We start from the raw sequence: 21,761 nt of genomic DNA on the forward strand, positions 1-21,761 counted from the left end.
TGGCGGTGGAGGTGGAGGAGGCGGTGGTGGCTACGGAGGTGGCCGACGTGAAGGCGGTGGTGGCGGCTACGGTGGCGGCGGCGGCTACGGAGGTGGCAGACGTGAAGGTGGTGGCGGCGGCGGCTACAGTGGAGGTGGTGGCGGCTACGGAGGTGGTCGTCGTGAAGGTGGTTACGGTGGAGGCGGTGGTGGTTATGGTGGAGGTGACCGCTACAGTGATCGCTCTTCAAGAGGTGGTGGAGGTGGTTCTTCCGATGGAAACTGGAGGAGTTAGATTTGTTGTTCGCTTTTAGATTGTTTTTGTTTGAACTTATTTATGGTTTCGAAGTTTGGTTGATGTCCCGTTTATGATTTACCGTGGTTACTGTTACTGTTCTCTTTTTTGACCGCTATTGGTGTTACCTTGTGGATCTCTGTTTACAAAGTTCTCATGAATGGAAGTGAATGAAGATTTACTATTTATAGTCCAATTTCTTATTAATTTCATCTTGTTTGTTCATCGATTGTCCCTTGCCTCGTGGCTTTAATGGTAAACAAATCGTAGTACTACTCTCACTGAAACAGTGGCCTCTGGCGGTTTTTCCGCTATGTATGTGAGTGCTACACTAGTAGTCGTCTTGGGCAGCCATCTATAGTAATAAGATCAGACTCATCAATGTCCCCTGTTGGTGTTTTAGATCTCAGATTCTTAGAACATGAAGTGTGTTTGTTGTGGATGTATTTATCAGCTATAACTTAGCCCCATGGAAACAATCCCCAAATTCCCTGGTTTTGGTCGATTTTCCTCTATTTATTATTCCACAGAAATTGAATGAGACACATGGAAAATAACTATGCAAGAAAGGCAGAAAGCGGCAAAAATTATTGAAGTATTTATATACTCTAGTCGGTAGGCAATGCCTGTAAGAGCATAGAAAGAAGCCAGCAAACTTGAGCATTTCCACTGATTCGTTAGTGTAGAGTTACATTATTTTATCTTCAAGTGGTCCAGTCTCTTGTGAATAGAATCTTTCTTTTCTAATTTAGTGATACTGCAACCTATATTTTAATGATTTGTCATTCTGATCAATTTGTACGTCTAGTATCGTGCTCAAGCTTGTATTACAGCATTTACATGTGTATCTTGATTCTGGAGGGGGTAGGTCACTTTTCTGGAAAATAAGATAAATTTACCCTGGTACTTCATCCCGAGTGGTGTTTTTAGAATGGGCATAGCTATGTGCAGAGGCATGTATATATAGAACTTTTAAATATGAGACGGTAAGAGCACTAAAACTAATTGGGTAGATTGGTTTATAAACCCTGCACCCTCCTCATTTTGAGGTGAATATATGGGGCTGCTAGTTTCAAACTTGTGACAGATTTCACAAAGCAAACTTTATTTACTAAAGTCTTTTAATTCAAATTTATATGTTATTACATTAGTTTTATATTTGTATGTTTAATAAAAATATCACACAAATAGATATCAAATGACATACTTTAACTAATATACATTAGACGTTGGTAGTACACTCATCATCTTCAAATCTTGAGTTTGCCTCTACTAATGTAAATTCTATCATAATTGTCTACTTCGACAATTTAGTTTTCCTATCTTGTTAAGCAAAGTTGTGCAAAAAAGACTTCCGCAAGAATTTCTCCTCCTTCACCGTCTTCTATTCTACTTCACATAAAATGGGACATAGAGAATAACTTTGAAGCTAAAGTATATGGGTGTATTTCTACACGTACAACATATTATGGTCAGGACCGCGCGATACTATTGATGGCTAAAATCAAATTTCAAAATGAAGCTTTGATTTAAAAATGTGCTTCTAACTTTTTAAAATGCAAAGGAAGGAATAATTATTTTTTAATGATTTCTTTTCGATTGATAATATCTTAAGGTAATTCAATTTCTTTTGATACGTTGTTTATCTTGAGTGAGATTTGATCAACTTTCATTTTAAAAAACTTATTTCAGCTAATGACCATTGTCGATCAATTAATTAAAAGTTCCTTTTTTAAAAAAAAATATTCGATTTTTATGTCTTATCTGATTCAATTTTAGTTCTTTTTAACAATTCTTTAATTTCAACTTTCCACATGACATGTTTAAAAGACCACGAGATTAAAGAGCATTTTGATACATTTGATATATTTTTAATTTTAAACCATATGATTCAAATGTTTTCTTTATATATATATATATATTTTAAATTTGTATCAAGTCAAAATAAACCAAACAAATTAAAACGAAAAAAGTAACATATAAATGGCGTAACCCACTCCCCATTCCCCCACCCATAAAAATAAAATTTGGGGCCTAAAGCATTGGCTTGAATGACTTCATATTGAAGCAGACCCTAGTTATGGTGATCACTAGAATTTAATATCCTAATAGATGCCAGAATTTCAGCCACGAATGCTGAAAAATATATAGCTATTTATTAGTATTTTATCAGTAACACCGACGAATCACTATAGTTTGATGTTAGGTCAATTTTAGGTCAATATTAGATAAAAAAATTCTGATAATTATTAAAATAATATTTAAATCTTGATGAATCGCTATAAGTCATGCTGGAAATCATGATAGTTTCTAGCGTGAAGTCCATTTTCTTAAGATTTATTTTTTAAAGGCATTAATGTTTAAATAGTTATCATCAACAAATTCTATTTATGTGAATCACTTTTTTCAAACACGTTCAATTTATTTTAGTTTGAGTTGGTTTAATTGGACAGATGAATAGTGGGTCAATTTGTAGGAAGTTGCACCTGATAATCTTGAAAATGAATGGTTAAGACTTTTAATCTCGACTTACCTTAATAAAATAATAATTTTTTTAATAGTACCAATATGGGCGGATCTATAGGTATTCGTGGGGTGCCACGGCACCCAGTGATCTTGAAAAAAACTTTGTATATATATATATACATATATATATAAGAAATTAATATATATTTTCTTTGCCACCCATTAAACTAATAAATAGTGAACACTTCATTTGGCCAAGCGGGTAGTTTGCCACACGTGTAGCCGCAGCTTCAAATCTCGTGGACAACATTAATTTTTGGAAGCTTTTTCTTTCTTTCTTTTTTTTTTTTTTTTTTTTTGTGTTTTTCATTAACGTGTGAAGGCTTTTTTTTTTTTCATCCATTCATTCTTATTTATTTACTAGTATTCTTTATTAATTCAAATTGACTCGTATTCACCATAATTAATTATTAAGTTCTTTTACTTTCTCTTTCACTAATTATTAATCATTTGATATGAGTGTTCCGTGTTTATTCTTTATCAATTAATGAGTATTGAATTATGAACGTGACATAAATATTATTAAGAATATATTTAAATAGTCGTTTTAATAAAATATAAGTTTTAAAAATGATAAATATTATTATTAGAGTTCGTTTAATTTAAAGGTTCTTTCGATCTTCACTGACGTTCTTGCTAAGTAAGATGACTAGATTGAAACTAAAATTTTTTTATTTCTCTTTTGTTAATATTAATTTTGACTAACAAACACATAAAGTCAATGGAATATGAATATATTAAGTTAACACTATTAGATATTTTATACAAGCTCAAATTTTAGTGTGAAAAATCTCTTTTTTTCCTCAAAGTTTCAGCGAATAAGGCCATTAATTCCTTAAAAGAAATAAAAATTGTATTGTTTTGTTATCTCTAATCTCATAATATCTAAAAGAAAATATTACTAACATGCATGTTTGATCGATTTGTTGATAAAAATCGAAAAAGGATAAATTACTCGAATTGTAATCCAAAATTAAAGCAACCGACCCACTTATCTTACTTGAGTAATATATGTGACACCCAGGACCTCCAAATCCTAGATCCGCCAAATTCTATATTGAACATGTTATTTATGCTATTGCCATCCCGGTTGAACTCATAATGTATCCATTAGAAGTCCGCTCTTAAGGTTAAAATTACTAATTTTTATTTATATTTGTAAAGTATTGTCCATTTTCTTCCCAAAAAAGAAAAAAAAAAAGGTGCTTGTTTGAGATATACACCTAAAAAAGATGTTGGTACGATTATTTTCTTCAAAATATCAAACTCAATTTTTCAAAAATAAAAAAATTACTTGTGCAATATTCCAAAAAATTAGGTCCCAACGTGGTTGTGTCATTCTCATAGTGTCGTATGATATACATGCATGTATAAAGTTTTGAGGTAGGGAATTAATTCTAAAAGCTAATCTTTCAACAACTTGATGATGATATATAATTTATTTACCATAATTACTATACAAGAAGAAAAAGAAAGCCTTGTCGTAACAGATAAAATTGTTATATAATTAAAACGTCATGATTTTAATTTGTGAAAGCAATTCCTTACAAAAATACAACACATAATTATCTATATAGACTTTTGTGGCTGGACTTTTTCCCAGACCCTGCACATAACGGTACCTTAGTGCACCGGCCTATTTTATATTGTTTACTAGACAAGGAAATTTCCACTAGAATTGTGGAACATACCAAAAGTTGTAAGATTGCCTTATGATTGGCAAAAGCTCAAAAGGCAAAAACTATCCTTTGGAAAATCACATATTCACTATATTCCTTTCTATATGTCAAATCTTATCGAAGCCACATATGCATTATCAACTATATATAAAGCACTCGTCCAATATTCGAAGTGATGCAACTTGTGTATCGAATTTTAAGTCTTGCATCTTTTTTTATCCTCACTAATAAGATAAGCTTTTTGATTGGTTCTCTCATTTACCATAAGATTTTTAGGAATAATATTATAAATATAACCAATTGATTTGTTTCTTCTTTGCTGTATATTCTGCAATTTGATAAATATATATTCTCCTTCCAAATTTACTCACTTTACCAATCATTATTTTTCCACTTTTGCTGGGATACCTTCTTACTTGTTCTGGTGATTATTTTAACAAGTGTATCGTCCAGGACAACGTTTTTAAAAGCCAAAAGTTCAAAAAAAGTGACAAGGTCCAAGGAGCTTGAAGTGAACCATGCAAATTATGAAAACATCAATTAATATATTCGAAACCACGATGAATTTAGTGATATGATATTTAAAATAATGTAACTTAAACAATTGAATAGAGGCGTATGCAGGAGGGGTTACCGGGTTCACGCGAACCCATGCTCCCCTTCCAAAATTATATATAGTAGTGTTATATTTTTTATTTTTTTATTAAATATAAATGTGTGAACCCACACTAAAGTATCATATAATGTGATGATGATTGGGTGCATCTTTCAGTGAGGTTAGAAATTTGACTTTTATATCTCTTGTTTTATTTTTCTTTCTAAAATTTGGTAACATATCTCTAAGTGGTTATTGATAGCACTTTTCGTGTTTTAATTTACTAAGCATTTTAATTTTGGAACAATAATGTAAAATTTTAACTGTTTTCAATGATAAAGAACCTAAATGTCAAACCGCTTAGATCCATCTTTTCATAATAGTGCACCCATTAACCCGAAATCCTGGATACACCTTTGCAATTGATCCTATAATCGAAATGGTGTTAAAAGAATACACTTGCCATTTATCGATTATAACAATTTTCAAAACTCAAGTCTACATTGCCTTAAAGATTTTTGAATATTCTTACTTTGGCTAATCTTTAAAGTTAAACTGACTCAGAAGTATCCGTCAGAAGTTAGTAATTTGAAGCTACCAAAAGTTTTTATTTTTTTAATTATGAGTTACATTGCTTAAAAAGTTTAATTGGAAGATTAATTAGTGTAGTATGTTTTTAGACATGAGTGGGCCATTATATTATTCAATTCTACAAGTTGTGGGAATTACAGAGGACCATCCTAGAGGGCTAGAGTCCTTGTTAGGAGACCAAGGATTCCCACATATGTTGTGTTTTCCGTACGCGATAGAGTCGGTTGGAATCCAAAAATTCTTCAAACTTTGCCTATGGCGGAATAATAATTTTAATTAAAAGGGTGTAAAATCTGAATAAGTTGACGTGAACTAGTCGAAGAAAGTTTCAGATAAAATCACGTATAAATAATATTTTAATCATGTATAAATAATATAATTTTCTATCGAAGGAAGTTTGGATGAAATTCCTGACCACACGGTGACTCCGCCCATACCCTCTCCCCCAACCCCCCAAATATTGACGCATTTTATTCAAATCCTTCTTAAATTGTGACTTGATGCACTAAACATTGAGAGGGTAATGATTTTAGAAAAGTCAAATACAAAAGGATAATTACAACCAAATTTAGTTTGACTAAAGATTAATTTAAATAAAACGCGCCAAATTTAAGAATTTTTTTTAGTTATCGTACCTTTGTTTTGTTTTTTCATTTTTCTACTAATACTTTAGAATCATGGAAAGTTTATTAAAATGGCGAATATTCAGCTGCGTCAATGAAGGGGTCCCTTCCCAAACCATTTGCAATTTGTCCCAAAAGTTTGATTTTGGTAAAAAGCTATCCAGGGCTTATATGCACGTTATAAGATAAATGCATTTTAGACTCTTAATATAATTTAATATAATATGTCAGATATTTTATTTTATTTTTCAGAATATAGAATAATTCTACTTATTATCATGTGACACGTTATTGTATTTTTTATTTTTTTATTTTTACAATTAAACTCTTTCTTTGTAAAGTGAATATATGGACTCAAATTGGAAGGCTTCATCTGCCGGCATATATAGGAATGGACCAATAGCTATATGGGCTAGCTATTACTATAGTCAATATGATCCACTTGCACTTCAAATTGTATGGTGTTGCATCATCAAACGTTCGATTTCTACCCTCCCTTCAACATCAATATTCTACATTGATATTTCCGTATCATAATATAACACAAATTATGCTATTTAATTTTTACAAAAGTTATGCTGGTTAGGATAAAAGTGCTCAAAATTTAATCAAGCGAATTAGGTACTACACAATTTATACCAGATAGGTTTATTCCTATAAAATTATGTCGGACGAGGTAAAAGTTCTCTAAACTTATATCGAACGAAATTAGGTCATTGATAAAGATACTTGATCTACAATTCTTTTTTAAATGAGCACCAGACAAAAAAAAATTATATTAAAGACCATCCTGAAATAGGAGTAATCCGTGCAAGAGTTTCATTTAAAAGTTGGACTTATTTGGGCAAAAACATGCAGTGATTTAATAAAAAAATATTTTTTAAAGTGGGTAATTTTAAACTTTTGACTTTCGATCTTGAAAATTACCCCATAAAGTAAGGGATCAAAAATACAAAATCATCCACTATTAATATCATTGCATGTAATTTCCTGCTAAATATGTTAAACAATTTGCCGCAGGAAAGACAATGTCAAAATATTTTTTAAAAAGAACTTTTGTTATTTAATGTCATACTATATAGTCTTGATAAAGAAGTTAAAAAAATTATGGCTCTATGGGCTATGGCTAGCTTATTCTATAAGGGAACAGGAATGAGACACCTACTATATTTAAGTTTTCCCCATGACATTATTTTAATTAACAAATCAATGTTAACATTATATTTTGCCTGCATTATCTCACACTTGGTTTTCATGTTGAGATTACGCTCAATAATTTATTATAACAATAATTTCTATCTCAGCCAAATATTTACTATTTACGTTTTTTAGTAGACAAACATTTTTTAAAGAGTTCTTTTTTTCCGAATATAGACGGGGTTGGATACGAGATTTCCTCAAGGAGGGAATGGTACAAATATAAAGAGGATTATCGTCACACCAACTGTCACATTAATTTTTTTAGTGAAAATTCTGACCGTTTTGCCTAAATTAAACTAATTAGAGCAACTTTCACATATAGCAAATACAAAATTCATATTTGTATGCTATAGCAAAGTTTGCATAATTGCGCTCCATAGCAAACATGCTATGACTAGGCTATTTCGCTATACATATATACAAAAGAAGTAATTGTATAATTCGGTCGCTCCTCTTCAGATTTGTATAATTTCGCTGGTAGGTCATTTGTATAAATTGTTGCCGGCCTCTCGTTTGTATAAATCGTTGAGAGTCTCTCAATTTAATTTTATGTGTTTGTATATCTATATAAAATTTGAATTTGTATACAATTGAGTCAAAATAAAACGTTTGTATATCAAATATCGTTCTCTCTATCGCTTTATACAAACATAAATTATACATTGTATTTTGTATAATCTGTGTTTGTATAAAGCGAGAAAGAGAGAAAGGCAAAAGAGAATTGGACAAGAGAATATTTGTATTGTATAATTATAAGTGTATAGGACGAAGATATATGTATTTGCATGTGTATATACAATTTTCTCTCGCTTTATACAAACAGAAACACAATCTATACATTTCTGTTTGTATAAAGCGAGAGAGGCGAGCGACAGAGAGAGTGAGCGAGAGAGGGAGAGTGGCGAGCGAGAGTTTGAGGGAGAGAGGTGACTAACAAACAGTTTGCTACAGGGCACAATTAAATCAAAGTGTGATTATACCATTTAATTTGAATTAATAATTTGCCATTATGTACAATTTTCCCAACTAATTAATTGGCTACAAAAGTAAGCTTCCATAGCCCAATATACATCTCTGTGAGTTTGTTACTTGAGATTTTATAACGCAGTCTAATCGAAATCGGACAAGTTGTCAAGTTTTCTGCTGGTAGTAAATCTTATGCAAATTTACAAAGAAATTAACTGAGTAAATAATACTCCCTCTGTCCCTAATTACTTGTCCACTTTTTCTTTTATAGTTGTCCCTAATCACTTGTCAATTTTGATAAATCAAGAAAAGACAATTTTTTTTACCTATTATACCCTCAATTAAATGATTAATTATTTTTAAAAAGTAGAATTTTTCATCCACTTCATAATTAATAGGGATAAAATGGTAAACTCATTATGCCATTAATTGTTTTCTTAATAGGTGTGTCAATTCAAAAGTGGACAAATAATTAGGGACAGAGGGAGTAGAAATGTACCCAGAGTTTAACGAATGAAGCACATTCTACTAAACAATCATTATTATTTTTTTATTGAAATATTCTACTAAAAATATTTAATGGCTATTACAAATATTTTGATAGAGTCACTAAGAAAAAAAACAGTAGGAAACTTTTCAGTATTCAACGAAAATCTATTTTCTACCATGTGTTGTAGCTAGTTCGATGGAATATGGTGGGAATTAAAAACCCTTGTTTCTAGCCAGGAGAGCATTACTTCCTTTTTGTTTTCTACTTACATGTTTATAATTAGGGATTATGAATTAATTGTTGTACTTGTTGAAGTAGCTAGAAAACAATAGAAAGATGATTCATAGGGTACAAGAAAATCGATTTGTGTAAAGTAGTAGGTCACACGTGTTCACCATTTCTGGTAATAAAAACATAATACCATCATTTTACGGACAAAAAACAAGTGGTGAACAAGCTTTAAGAAACTTGGACTATTGTTGTTTCTACACAAAAAAAAAAATAACATTGCACACAAAGTGATCATAATTCTGCCAAGATGTTTACACAGTACACATATATGGCCTAGCTAGACGTAACTTCTAGCTAGTTAACGAATATCATTGTACACCCCCGTGAAAAACTTTTGTAAGCCAAATCAATATGTGGCCCATATCATCATTTGTAACAAAATTGTGGCGACATGATTTGAAATTTTTTGATACAAGGTTCTAGTCATTTCAAGTTATCGACTTGTATAAATTATATATTTTATGAATATTGAATGATGTTCTTAAAGTAAATATAAAAGTTAGTGAGTTTGAACAAACTTTTATTTCAAAAAAACTAAGTGCGGCAAAATAACATACATAATTTAAAAGTTTGATCAACCGTGCATTAAGGCTTGTAATCTTATATATGTCATGACATTTCTATGATAAAAGAGGAAGGGTTTGCAATTTGCAAATTTAGTAAAGTATATTTTTCTATAAGCTAAACTGACATGCGTATTGTATGTGGTTGATTTACTTACTATTACTACTATAATAATAATATAAAATGTTTAGGCAACCCCAATATACTGTGGTTTAATTTAGTCATATGCTATAGGTGGAAGAAATTTGTTATAGGTGGAAGAAATTTGTTAGGAAAAGTACATAAAAACCCCTTTGAACTTGACACGAAAACTTACTTTAGTACTTAAATTACACAGGTGTTTATATACCCCCTTAACATATTTGATGTGAATTATTTTCAACCCTCCGAACACCAGCCCAGTTGAAGGCTTGGCATTGTTACACACGTTTTCATTGATCGACGTCAATAAGGGTTTAAATAGCTTACCCGTTTTATATAACCCATCCGTTCCCAAAATACAACTCGACCCATTTCTAAACAAATATCCCTAAATCTCTACTCCTGATTCTCATTCTCTCAAATATACAAGACCTAATCTGAAGATTTTTCTTTCATTAGCGTGAAGGATTTGCTGAGTTTAGGATTTTCGTGAAGAAACAAAGGATTTGCGTGAAGAAACAAAGTTACCAAATAATAAGAAAAAGGGAGGAAAGAAAAATCAAAATAATAGAGGAAGAAGAATAGGTTTGAATCTTACATTTTGAAGAACAACTTTTAGGTTTGAAGAGCTAAGATTTGAGAAAAATCAAGAAAAAAACAATGAATTAGGTCACCATTTTTGGATGATTGGGTTGGTGAGGGAGAAGAGGAAATTAGGGTTCTTTAAAAGTGAAGATGGATCTTCAAATACGTAATGCGTCGGATATTACCGTTGGAGGGTCAAATTTTATTTTTAAAAAATGTTAAAAGATGAATTACGCGCCGTTCCAAGTTGTATCAACACGCGCACGAGGCTGGTGTTCGGAGGGTTGAAAATAGTTCACATCAAATATGTTAAGGGGGTATATAAACACCCGTGTAGTTTAAGTACTAAAGTAAATTTTCGTGCCTCAACACGCGCACGAGGCTGGTGTTCGGAGGGTTGAAAATAGTTCACATCAAATATGTTAAGGGGGTATATAAACACCCGTGTAGTTTAAGTACTAAAGTAAGTTTTTGTGCCAAGTTCAGGATTTTTTTTAGTGTATATGATTCAAATTATTTGGATAAGTTTACTACCCCTTTTGTATTATAATTAATAATCTAATTCGTCCGTTTCATATAATTGCATATCATGTTTTTACCAAGATAAGAAGTTTTAGAAAGAAAAAAAAAAGGGTATGTGTCGTAAATATAATTAAAATTTTATCGTCTCAATTATGTCAAGTCATTTTTTTTTTATATATATAGCCATAAAAGCATGTAATTAAAATAAAATAATTAATTTAAAAGTTAATTTTTAGTCGAAATGCATTAATCAGCTTCAACAAAATATCTTTTGCTCTATGAGAGTACTATTGGAGAAGTACTGTCATGTAACCTGTAGCGGATGGAGCATGTAACTAACATGTTCAAACGAACAAACTTTTTTATATGAATATATGTTAAAAAAAACGTAGAATAAATATGTCTATTTGTTATGTTTTTTATAAGTTTAAGTGTTTATTTGTGTACATATAATGTTATATTGTATAAATATCATACGAGACCAAGTTAAATAACATATTTATATATTTGTAAAGTGTCAAAAAGAAAAATATATATTATATCTTTGTTTACTTAATTATATTCTCAAGACGCTTATCGCATGACCTTTACTTGCTCTGATACCTTATTGAAATGTGAGACTATTTCATCAAAAAATTTAAGCTATTAATAAAAACACACTTTTATTTTCTTAATTATATTCTCAACAATAATTTCAAAAGTACTTCCTACCACTCATTTCATGTGAAGATGTAGAAGTTGTTCAAATATGTAAAATTTTATTTTGAAAATATTTAAAGAAACTATATATGAGTTCTGTATTTTGACCATCCTTAAAAGGACGTATTTTGGGTCAATCAATAGTAAGAATTAAGAATTTAAATGCTAAGTGTGTCAAATTAAAATTCTGATTAGTCAGTCATGATAAGTACGAATTTGATCGAACCCATCAATTTTTATTTAAATAATATATTTGTATCAAAAAGTTTATTATATATGTACAAATATTAAGTTTTGAACCCAAAAATATCAATACTTATTCAAAATAATTGTTATAAAATTCATAACCCATAAAATTAAAATTCTAACTTTACCTTTTTTTAAACTTTTATCAAATACTCATTAACTTCATTAACTTATATATATTGGTTGATCGAGCATTGTTAGTCTTTGTGGTTGCTAGGAAGACAAATCATAAAATTCTTGAAATATTATTTTGGACCCCACACCCCTCTCATTTTGTATCCTATATAAGTAGCACCCCTTCGATACAAATAATGTACTCAATCATCAACTCCATCGATAATATTCACTACTAAAGAGTTCATCAAAAATAATACTACTATAATGTCTTCTTCTCAAGTTGGACAAGGATCATCAGTTACATGGACTTTACAACAAAACAAGGCATTTGAGAGGGCATTAGCAGTGTATGACAAAGACGCCCCTGACCGTTGGTCTAACGTTGCTAGAGCTATTGGAGGCAATAAAACTGCAGAAGATGTGAAGCAACATTATGAAGTACTTCTTCATGATATCAAGTTTATTGAGAGTGGTGGTGTGCCTTTCCCCAACTACACCACTCGTAATGGAGGCCGAGGCCGCACTAATAACAAATAATTCGCAGGTATGATTTATTGTCTTGTTCTAACATGATATCAGAATACACAAATTTTGATCCAAATGTCTCCATTATATTAATTACGTGTTTGGTTTATAAAAATGAATTATCCTTACATGTTCAGGATATACTTAACTAAATAAAAATGTCTAAGTAAGATGTTGAAGCTTTTGTTTTCATCTTGTTCTTACTCTTTCTCAATTTTCCCATTGCCCGTCCACTCAATTCAGGTACTTAAATCTCATTATTTTAAAAGATTTAAATCAATCATGTTTTTAAGATGGGATGGTCACATATATTAAAAGTCTCAAATTCCAAAACTAATGTGTTAAAAAATAGTATTAAGAGATTAATTCTATAATTTGATTTTTCTTTTATGTTGCTCCACATCTTATCGCAACTTTTTTTTTCCACAACTTAGAGCTTATTTTAGTCTTGTTTAAAGCAAGTATCCAAGGTAAGTATCATCCAAAATAAAATACTAATGCCTATTTTCTTCCTAGTACTATTTGTGTTTCTCATTGAATATGCAAATCATCTCCATATAATAGTATCTTTTTGAAATGGCAATTCTTAATGTTTCTCATTGAATACATATTTGATGCAGGATGCAAATCTTTGGTTCCAACAAAGCAATGAGGGAAAGAAAACTGCAACCTTAATTAATTATATATGACACAACATTTTTACTCCAAGAAATTAGTAACCCTACTACTAGCTATTAAAATAATAATAATAATAACCAGATTATCACATTTTCTTCTTGACAATTCAAGTGAAGTGTATATCAATTTCTTTGTACGTCCAAGTTAATTGTATTAATGCTATCAATTTCATGGATGTACTATATGAAGGAAGCATTTGAATTCCTTCTACTTTGTAATAGCATTCATGTTTGATCTCTTTCTATAAAACACGTTTTTATTTTTATTTTGCGTACGTGCACTTTAATAGACACACATGTCTTACATGGCATCCTACATGACATTTTTTGTCCTACGTGTATTGTGCCACGTAGGACTCATGTATCTACTTGTTCAACTTTATATAAGTTTAAGTGTCTATTTGTGCACACCCAAAGTTGAAAGGGATAAATGTGAAATTAAGCCAAGTTAAAAGACACAGTTATGTATTATGCCAAAAAAAATTGACGTTCATTATTCATAGGGTTTTAAGAATGGACCCCAAATTAATTCTTAGCTTATTTGAATGCTCTTAAATACACGATGTGTGGAACATTTACACCTTACCATATTGTAATAATCACATTGCAATATAAGTTTTATCCACTGACAACATAAAATATTTTACGAACTGAGTGTAACTTTGAATGGCTCTGATAAATTACTACCTATATTTTTAATTTTCAGAATTATCAACTTATTCAAAATGTATAAAATTTACTTTGAGTTGGCTTTTAGGAAACTTAATCAGTAAATAAATTTATCTGACCATTGTAGCTGAAACACGATTTGAAATGGACTAGAAAGCGCAGTACAAGAGAACAATAATTTCAGCACACAAAAATAATGGAGTAGTTATTTCTTAAAAATAAATAAAAAATAACAGACAATATTATATCACGATGACAATAATACCCTTTGAGACCATCAGTCAGGACTCAGGAGACTCGTTTCAGGACGCACGTTGTAAAATTAGGAAATATCTAATTTCTTTTAATGACTTCGGTGTGCATAGGATAAAGGGAAACCCGCATCTGTTATCTTTGGGTGTGCAAGAAAAATAAATCTGCAGTTTTTACCCTTTGAGTGTGCACAAAACAAAACCTCTGCTCCTATGCAATAGCTCACAAACCACATAGGAGAGGTAACTTGCACTAGACAAGCCCGGTGCGACGAGGCCAACCCAAAAAGTGAACTCCTTGCTTTCGTTGGCAGGAATTTCGAACTTGAGACCTTCAATATGGAAGTTCCCAAGCCCAAACCACTGGACTACCTCAAAGGGTAAAAATGGGGATAATTGCCTTTCCTTTTAATGTTTTTGCTAAGTTAAAAAGGAGGATAAATCGTAATGTGTTCACAATTATAGGTTGAATAAATTAGAAGTTCCAGCAAACTAAAATTGAAGCGTAATGTTTACATATATACAACAATCATCAATGGAGTGTGTGTATATTTCTTTAAGGGTGTAGCAGAAACATAGCTATTCAAACTTAGTTACATGAGATTCATTAAACAACTTAATGCAGCAGAAACCTAGTTTAAGCACTTTCGTCATTTTTTCATAATCCTGATCCCACAAACAATTCACTGGTGTAAAGTAACACCAGCGAATCTATCCACTTTATGCAGCAGAAACACAGATTATGAAACTTGGTCGATCTTTCATAGTCCTGATACCACCAACAAGTTGAGTGGTGCAAAGAGCAGAAGAAACCAGTGAATCTATTCACTTCAATGAAATCAACGAATCCAAGTTCTACACAACAATTGAGATACTAATACAGACAGTGGAAATAAGAGAGTGGAAGCTACAAATCAAGAGCATTCCATAGATCAATAGAACATAGACAGCATAGTGAAAAGTCAGATGTCATTCTTTTCTACTCTATTGATACTAGCCATCAAATCAAGATGTGCCAAAAATCCTACTTAGCCAATGTTGTTTGCAGGGGAAGAGAACTTTCAACCTCTTTAGCCTCAGCATTCCTTTCCGCAACAATTTTTGACATGCCAAACATCTGATATGTGCATTGGATAAGATTAACAGTCGGTTAAATTTAAGGTAATAAATGCAATGCCTTTTAGGTTCAGTGTAAGCAGATTATTTATGGTGAAAGTGTTGACAAATACCTTTTGAATGGTCTTCTTGAAGCAAGTTTTGTGTTCATCCATGGAAGCATGAATGAATTCATCCATGTGATCCTTGATATCTTCTAGAAAATTTGCTTGTTCGCTCTTCTTCTTCCGACATGAAGTCATAGCTGGATTTGGAGTAACAGGGGATGGTGCCTTCTCATTTTGGACATTTTCTGCTGCCATGTTATCCTTGATGCGAGGCTCTTATCTAGGCTGTAAGGTTATCAACATCACATATAACTATTTTATTTCTTCGACAACCATACACCAAGAAGAAAAATCAAGTCAACAAATATAACAACAACAATTATGTCTTAATCCCTACTTGGGTTTTAGCCACATTAATCCTCATGTACATTTTGATCCATTTGGATTCCCTCTTCAGTTATCTTCAATAACAACAGCTTGCATTTAACTCTGTATTAATAGCAAACCACCTCAGAACTTAGACTCCTTTATTATGATTTTCATTCCAATGACTTAGGCACGATTCACACAAATAACGTACATAGTAATCAAAAGGAATAATTACCATGAAGAGATACCCAGATTTTCAGGTATAGAAACAGGATAGATATCTACGAAAGTAAGACAAAATATTTGTAATCCATCAATCATACAATGCCACTAAAGCTAAATATAGTCTTTACAAAGCAAAAGAATTAGATCTGCTCAAAGCAAGAACCCGGAACACCTCAAATTAAACTGGAAAGAAAGAGTTAAAGTATAATTTTCACGACTGTCAAATTGGCCAAATAATCAATCAAAAGCATCCCTTGGGACTAAAGGAAGGGTACATGAAGCATAACCCTTACAACATATAAGTACTACTCCCTCTTTCCCAGCAGTTTATGTGACACAATTCAGATTTCGAGAGTCAAAACGGTTTAAGTTTGGCAATGAATTTGGACATGGAATTTGTTTAAATATTCAAAAACTAGGTAAGAAATATTACAAGTGTATCAAGCAACTAAATTAGTGTGGTAATTACTCCATGTACAGGTAAAAGCACAAGTGTGTGTTATCACATCCCATTGGAGAAGCAAATTTCACAGTAAAAGGCAGAGCTAAGGAAACAAAATTGCAGATAAACTGTTTGATTTAATGCTGCTAAGAAATTACTACTAAATAAGTAAACCGATTTATGGGAGATAAATTTCAAGGAATTGACATCTCAAATAAGAAAAGAAGAAAAATTGAAATCGATGGAGATGAGTTTTGCTGCTTACCTTCCGAAATAGATCGTTTTCCAAGCACACGGTTTGAGAATGAGCAGGGACCTCCTTCTATCGAGAAGGGACTATAAAATGTAATAACTTGAGCAACAAGATTTTGTTTCTATTGTTTGGGCTAAAAGCGGGCGCCACCATGGGCCGGGTCATAACGTAGCCCGGCCCATTTATCATAAAACATGCTGAAGGATTCTGTTGATCATAAAATTCATCAACTTGTCTTGTCATAATTTTCAATAATACACTAGAAAGTAATCTCAAATTTTGATAATTTTAGAGTATCGTCATAAGGAATTCTTAATAGTTCTATTGGTTAGCTACCTGAATTTTCACTTTGTTGTTGGTGCGGATTCGATTCCCACATTACGATCACCATAAAATTCATTAGAAATTAATCTCCAAATCCTAATAATTATGGTAGGTCATAATTAATTTGTTGTGTACAAGTTTCTATAATATGTTTTTGTTTCAAAATTAATCCAAATTGTACTAAATCAAATTGTAAATGACTGATATTTTCTAATACTAAATCAGTATAATCACTTTATCTTCCTCAAGTAGAAGTATTAGTGCTTTACTTTCTTAAGTGAGTTTAGCTACGTTGTTCAAAGGGGATTTTTTTTTTCATTAATAGTCCACATTTAATTTCTTATCCATATAATATAACCCTGGAAATGTATTGAGATCCAAGGAAAAAGAATCTTCGAGCTAGACCGAGTTACATACAATTTAAATTTTAAATTTTAGAAAAGTTGGACAGAACTAATTTATACTATTGTACACAGGGGCGGACCCACGTGGTCTTCAGGGGGTTCACCCGAACCCCCTCGGCAAAAAATTACACGTAAATTTTTTATATTTCTGTAAATATATATATTTTGAACCTCCTCAATAACAAAGAGAAGCTGATGGTGCAGTGGTAAGTCCCCCTAAAATTAAGTTTTGATGGTGCAGTGGTAAGTCCCCCTAAAATTAAGTTGTGCGTCCGTGGTTCAAACCCCAGTGAAAGTGTTTTATTTATTTTTTTTAATTTTCAGTTCTGTTTTTCATTTTGTTTTAGTGTTTTTTTTACTTTAAAAAACGTGCTAAAAGTGGGGTTTTAAACCCAAAAAATATAAAGGTTTTCATTTCTAAAGGCTTATTTATACGTTTATACTTTTATTTTTCGAACCCCCTGAACGAAAATCCTGGATCCGCCACTTATTGTACAACAATAAAATCTTAAACGAATCTACATCAAATTGGAAAAATTGCAGTATGCAATGTAACCACTGTGTAATAGTCAGTCCCATGGCCCAATATACGTATGTGATTGTGACCCAACACTTCAACAGTCATAATAATTGAGATTATTGGATGAAGTGCCATGTTGAAGAAGTTGAGGTTAAAAATCATATCGTTCTGTTCGTCTCAAATTATCTGTCATATTTTTTTCTTACATGTCCCCGTAACAAAATACTAATTAAAAGAAGTTTCATTCTTTCGTGAAGAAGAAGAGTAAGAAAAAGAATAAATATTTGATGATGAGGTGGCCTGTTACGTGACGTCCAACTTACCCAAATGTCTTGCCAATATGGACAATCGTTAAAAAGAGCTATATTTTTGCATATTTTTACTAATTTGACCATATATTATAACTAGAGACGAACTCATAATAAATAGTATAGACGAAAGTTGAGAGACATTTTTATCCTTTTCACTTTAAAAAGGACAAGGGTATGGGCCAAAAGATTAAAGTTGGCCATCTCTAATGTATCATCTTCTTCTAGTGTAGTGTAGCTTAGAGAAAGGGAGAAAAGTGTTAGGTTTGTGAAAAATGGGAAATGTATTTGCAGTAATAAAGCCAATATTGCAGTGTCTAATGAAAGTTATTGGAATGAGATCCAAGTTAGTGGAAATAGAAGCTGGAACTACCTTACATTTTTGGGTTCCAACCATCAATTCAACTAAGCCTTCAGTTGTATTTCTCCATGGATTTGTTGCTAATGGAATTATGACATGGCTTTTTCAAATACTCTCCTTAAGTTCAGATTTCGCTATCTACGTCCCTGATTTACTTTTCTTCGGAGATTCCTTCACCCATTCTCCCCAACGGTCAACAAGTTTTCACGCACATTGTTTAGCAAAAGGTATTGCTCAACTCATATCTCATCTGATACCACATGTTGAAGTGTGTAACCATCTTATCTAAAAATTTAAGCGGTTAGAGTGAGCACATATTTATTATTTAATTATAATATCTCACAGTGCGGATCTGATTCTTTTTCTTTTTAGGTATGATGAAGTTGGGAGTTGAAAAGTTTTCTCTAGTGGGGTTCAGTTATGGAGGAATGGTTGGGTTCAAGTTGGCCCAATTGTATCCTCATATGGTTGAATCTATGGTTATGTCAAGCACGGTTATAGAGATGACTGAATCCATTAGCAATGCTTCTTTGAACAATATTGGGTTCACTAACTGGCCTGATTTTCTTTTGCCCAAAACCATAGCTGATCTCAAAGTGCTTTTATCTATTGGAAGCCATAAGTTTCCTTGGTTCCCTCAATTTTTGTTCAGGGATTTTCTTGAGGTACGTGTGTCTTTAACTACCCCTCAATCTACTTTTACTCCTTAACTATACTAAAAATAGTTATATAATAATATTTGTCTTAATTTAAAAAATCAAGAGATAATTTATTTTATTTTTGCTATTCAATATATATATATTTCCTAAAACATTAAATTTGATGTATATTCAAAGGGTAATGTAGTAATATTATTTCTTTTCTTTATTATTTTTTTGGATAGAAAGAGTAATACTCCATTTCACATTCTATCTTCTTCCATCAACACTTTTACTTGTTCACTCTTTGAAAAAATAAATCTTTATTTTTTTATTTTATTTTTTAAATTATATTTTATTCTTAACATTAATTAATTAATTTTCAATACTTAATACTAAACATAATTATTGTTTCTTATAAAGAAGGTGCAAAGTCCAATGTCGACAAATAAAAGTAAAAGAAAAAAAGTATGTTTCTTCTTCATGTTTTATTCTTTAACATTAATTATGAATTCCCAAATTATTTCTCATGACATAAAACAACAATTACTAATATATACTCCCTCCGTCTCATATTATTAGTTGATCATTATATTAAAAATAGTTATCCCATATTAGTTGTCCACCATACTAAATTAAGAAAGCATTAACTATATTTTTCTATATTACCCTTGCAATTAATACTTTTTGAAAGTTTTCACATTTGTTTGTATAATTACCAATAAGTTTTTCAAAGAGTGAATTAGTAAAATTATCTTCTTATTTAAGTATAATAAAAAACCTACATCAATTATTATTTCTTAAATAGCGTACAAAATCTAAAGTAGTTAATTAATAGTGAATGGAGGGAGTACTCATGCTATGAGTCTTTTTGGATTGAATTTCTGCTTATAAGTTATAAGCTAAAAGTAATAAGTTTGAATGACTTTTGACTTATTTTTGTGCTCATAAGCTTTTTTTTCTTTTATTTTACTCAAACACTATCAAATTACTTAAAAGCTACTCCGACTTAAAAATATCTAAAATAAATCAATCCAAACAGGCTCTAAACCTCAAAATTATTATACTCCTATAAAAAATAGGTAACTTGACTATTTAAATCGAAGTATTCTTATTTTGTTATAATATATAGCTACAAAAAAATTAACATAAAAAGTTAATGTCAAAGTTGTTTATCATACCAATTTTTAATGGTAAAATGTTGTAAAAGCAGGTTATGTTTGGCAACAGAATGGAGAAAGTGGAACTTCTTGAAGGTTTAGTAGTCGGTGATAAAGACACTACTCCTCCAAATTACTCCCAGGTATGTCAAATGTCCTCTCATATATAGCTGAAAGCAAAGTATTTTGAAATTATTTTTAATATATTAAAGGCATTTTGATCATTTACCATATAAAAAATATAATTTTGTATAGCATGTTAAATAATTCATTTTGATAAGTTTGTTTAATCTTTCATGTAGAGAATTTACCTTTTATATGGAGATGACGATAAAATCTTTAATCATACAGTTTCAGATATTATGAAAGCGTAAGTACTCCTCACATCCTGAAAAGTTAGTCAATGCCTACCTTTTGTTTAATTTGAAACACAAATTTGATATTTGATTATGAAATTTTACCGTATACTTTACTCATAGATATATCTTATCAATGAGTGCAGAAAATTGGGAGAAAATACATCGATGAAATATATAAAAAAAGCAGGACATCTTGTTCAATTAGAGCGACCCTACACATACAATCGCTGTCTCAAGAATTATCTTTCATGTTCTAGTGGCTATGGCAACGTGTGATGAATATGTGCAACAAATGTAATATTTTTCAATTACTATACTTTTTAGTGGTGAAAGACAAAGTGTCACTTGTTTATTAAGAAGATAATTTTGTTCCTCCATATATTAAACTATATGTACTACTGGACTTGTACAAGAACTAGTAAAAAGGTGTGGTCATAACAATAATAATTTGAATTTACCCAAATTATGTCGAAATATATCCATTACAAGTTCAAGTCTGAAATTTAAATTTTATCTAATTGACCACGAGTTTACATTTAGGGTGTGTTTGGTATGAAATTTTCCGGAAAATGTTTTTTCCAATTTTCTCATGTTTGGTTGGATAAAATGTTTTCCAAATCAATTCATTTTCTTCAAATTCAAAGAAAATGACTTTCCTTCAAAAATTAAGGAAAATATTTTCCAAAACTTTCCTCCAACTTCAAATTACAATTTTTTTAATGAAAATATCATTTTTTTTCGTTGAAAAAAATAAATTTAAAGTTTTTTTAAAATAAAAATAAAATTTCAACTTCAATTTTTAATTTTTTTACACCCACCCTTACCCCTACCCCCTGCCAGCCCCCTTACCGCCCAAAATAAAAATAAATTAAAGTTTATTTCTAAAATATCTTTTTTAATTCAAATTCTTATTTTTCATTCGACCCCACCCCCCACCCCAAAAAAAATTTAAAGTTTGTTTTTAAAAAATATTTTCAATTTCAAAATTTTATTTTTACCCGACC

The 21,761-nt window shown here is 31.0% G+C and overlaps 4 protein-coding genes across 9 annotated transcripts in view; 3 read left to right on the forward strand and 1 right to left on the reverse strand.

Moving 5' to 3' along the window:
- Positions 1 to 470, forward strand: part of LOC102587142 (glycine-rich RNA-binding protein) — a 1,536-nt gene extending 1,066 nt beyond the window's left edge. For 2 of the 3 annotated variants that reach the window (XM_015304288.1, XM_006365044.2), the window contains exon 3: positions 5 to 470. In XM_015304288.1, the coding sequence (XP_015159774.1) occupies positions 5 to 274 (270 nt within the window). In that variant the 3' untranslated portion in view covers positions 275 to 470. The remainder of the gene's footprint in view (positions 1 to 4) is intronic. The other variant, XM_006365045.2, reaches the window with a different exon arrangement.
- An 11,852-nt stretch (positions 471 to 12,322) lies between these two features.
- Positions 12,323 to 13,486, forward strand: LOC102587688 (transcription factor RADIALIS). Its single transcript, XM_006365046.2, has 2 exons — positions 12,323 to 12,653; positions 13,255 to 13,486. Exon 1 carries the CDS (start codon positions 12,374 to 12,376, stop codon positions 12,644 to 12,646), a length of 273 nt encoding a protein of 90 aa, XP_006365108.1. The 5' UTR covers positions 12,323 to 12,373; the 3' UTR covers positions 12,647 to 12,653; positions 13,255 to 13,486.
- A 1,554-nt stretch (positions 13,487 to 15,040) lies between these two features.
- On the reverse strand, positions 15,041 to 16,778 carry LOC102588007 (uncharacterized). 4 transcript variants are annotated; one of them, XR_001472098.1, is made up of 4 exons: positions 16,696 to 16,778; positions 15,792 to 15,883; positions 15,461 to 15,679; positions 15,041 to 15,348 (listed from the first exon to the last, which is right to left on the reverse strand). XR_001472098.1 is itself a non-coding variant. In XM_006365047.2 (3 exons), the coding sequence occupies exons 2-3, from the start codon at positions 15,647 to 15,649 to the stop codon at positions 15,256 to 15,258; spliced, it is 282 nt and encodes a 93-aa protein (XP_006365109.1). In that variant the 5' UTR covers positions 15,650 to 15,679; positions 16,696 to 16,778; the 3' UTR covers positions 15,041 to 15,255. The 4 variants fall into 4 exon arrangements, 3 of the variants coding, with proteins under 3 accessions (XP_006365109.1, XP_015159782.1, XP_015159781.1); XM_006365047.2 differs by lacking the exon at positions 15,792 to 15,883; XM_015304296.1 differs by lacking the exon at positions 15,792 to 15,883 and having other exon boundaries at positions 15,461 to 15,717.
- A 1,582-nt stretch (positions 16,779 to 18,360) lies between these two features.
- On the forward strand, positions 18,361 to 21,210 carry LOC102588556 (uncharacterized). Its single transcript, XM_006365049.2, has 5 exons — positions 18,361 to 18,827; positions 18,973 to 19,265; positions 20,452 to 20,541; positions 20,701 to 20,768; positions 20,901 to 21,210. Exons 1-5 carry the CDS (start codon positions 18,515 to 18,517, stop codon positions 21,031 to 21,033), a joined length of 897 nt encoding a protein of 298 aa, XP_006365111.1. The 5' UTR covers positions 18,361 to 18,514; the 3' UTR covers positions 21,034 to 21,210.
- Positions 21,211 to 21,761: the final 551 nt, after the last annotated feature.

Source organism: Solanum tuberosum, unplaced genomic scaffold, assembly GCF_000226075.1.
Source record: "Solanum tuberosum cultivar DM 1-3 516 R44 unplaced genomic scaffold, SolTub_3.0 scf00531, whole genome shotgun sequence".
NCBI lineage: Eukaryota > Viridiplantae > Streptophyta > Magnoliopsida > Solanales > Solanaceae > Solanum > Solanum tuberosum.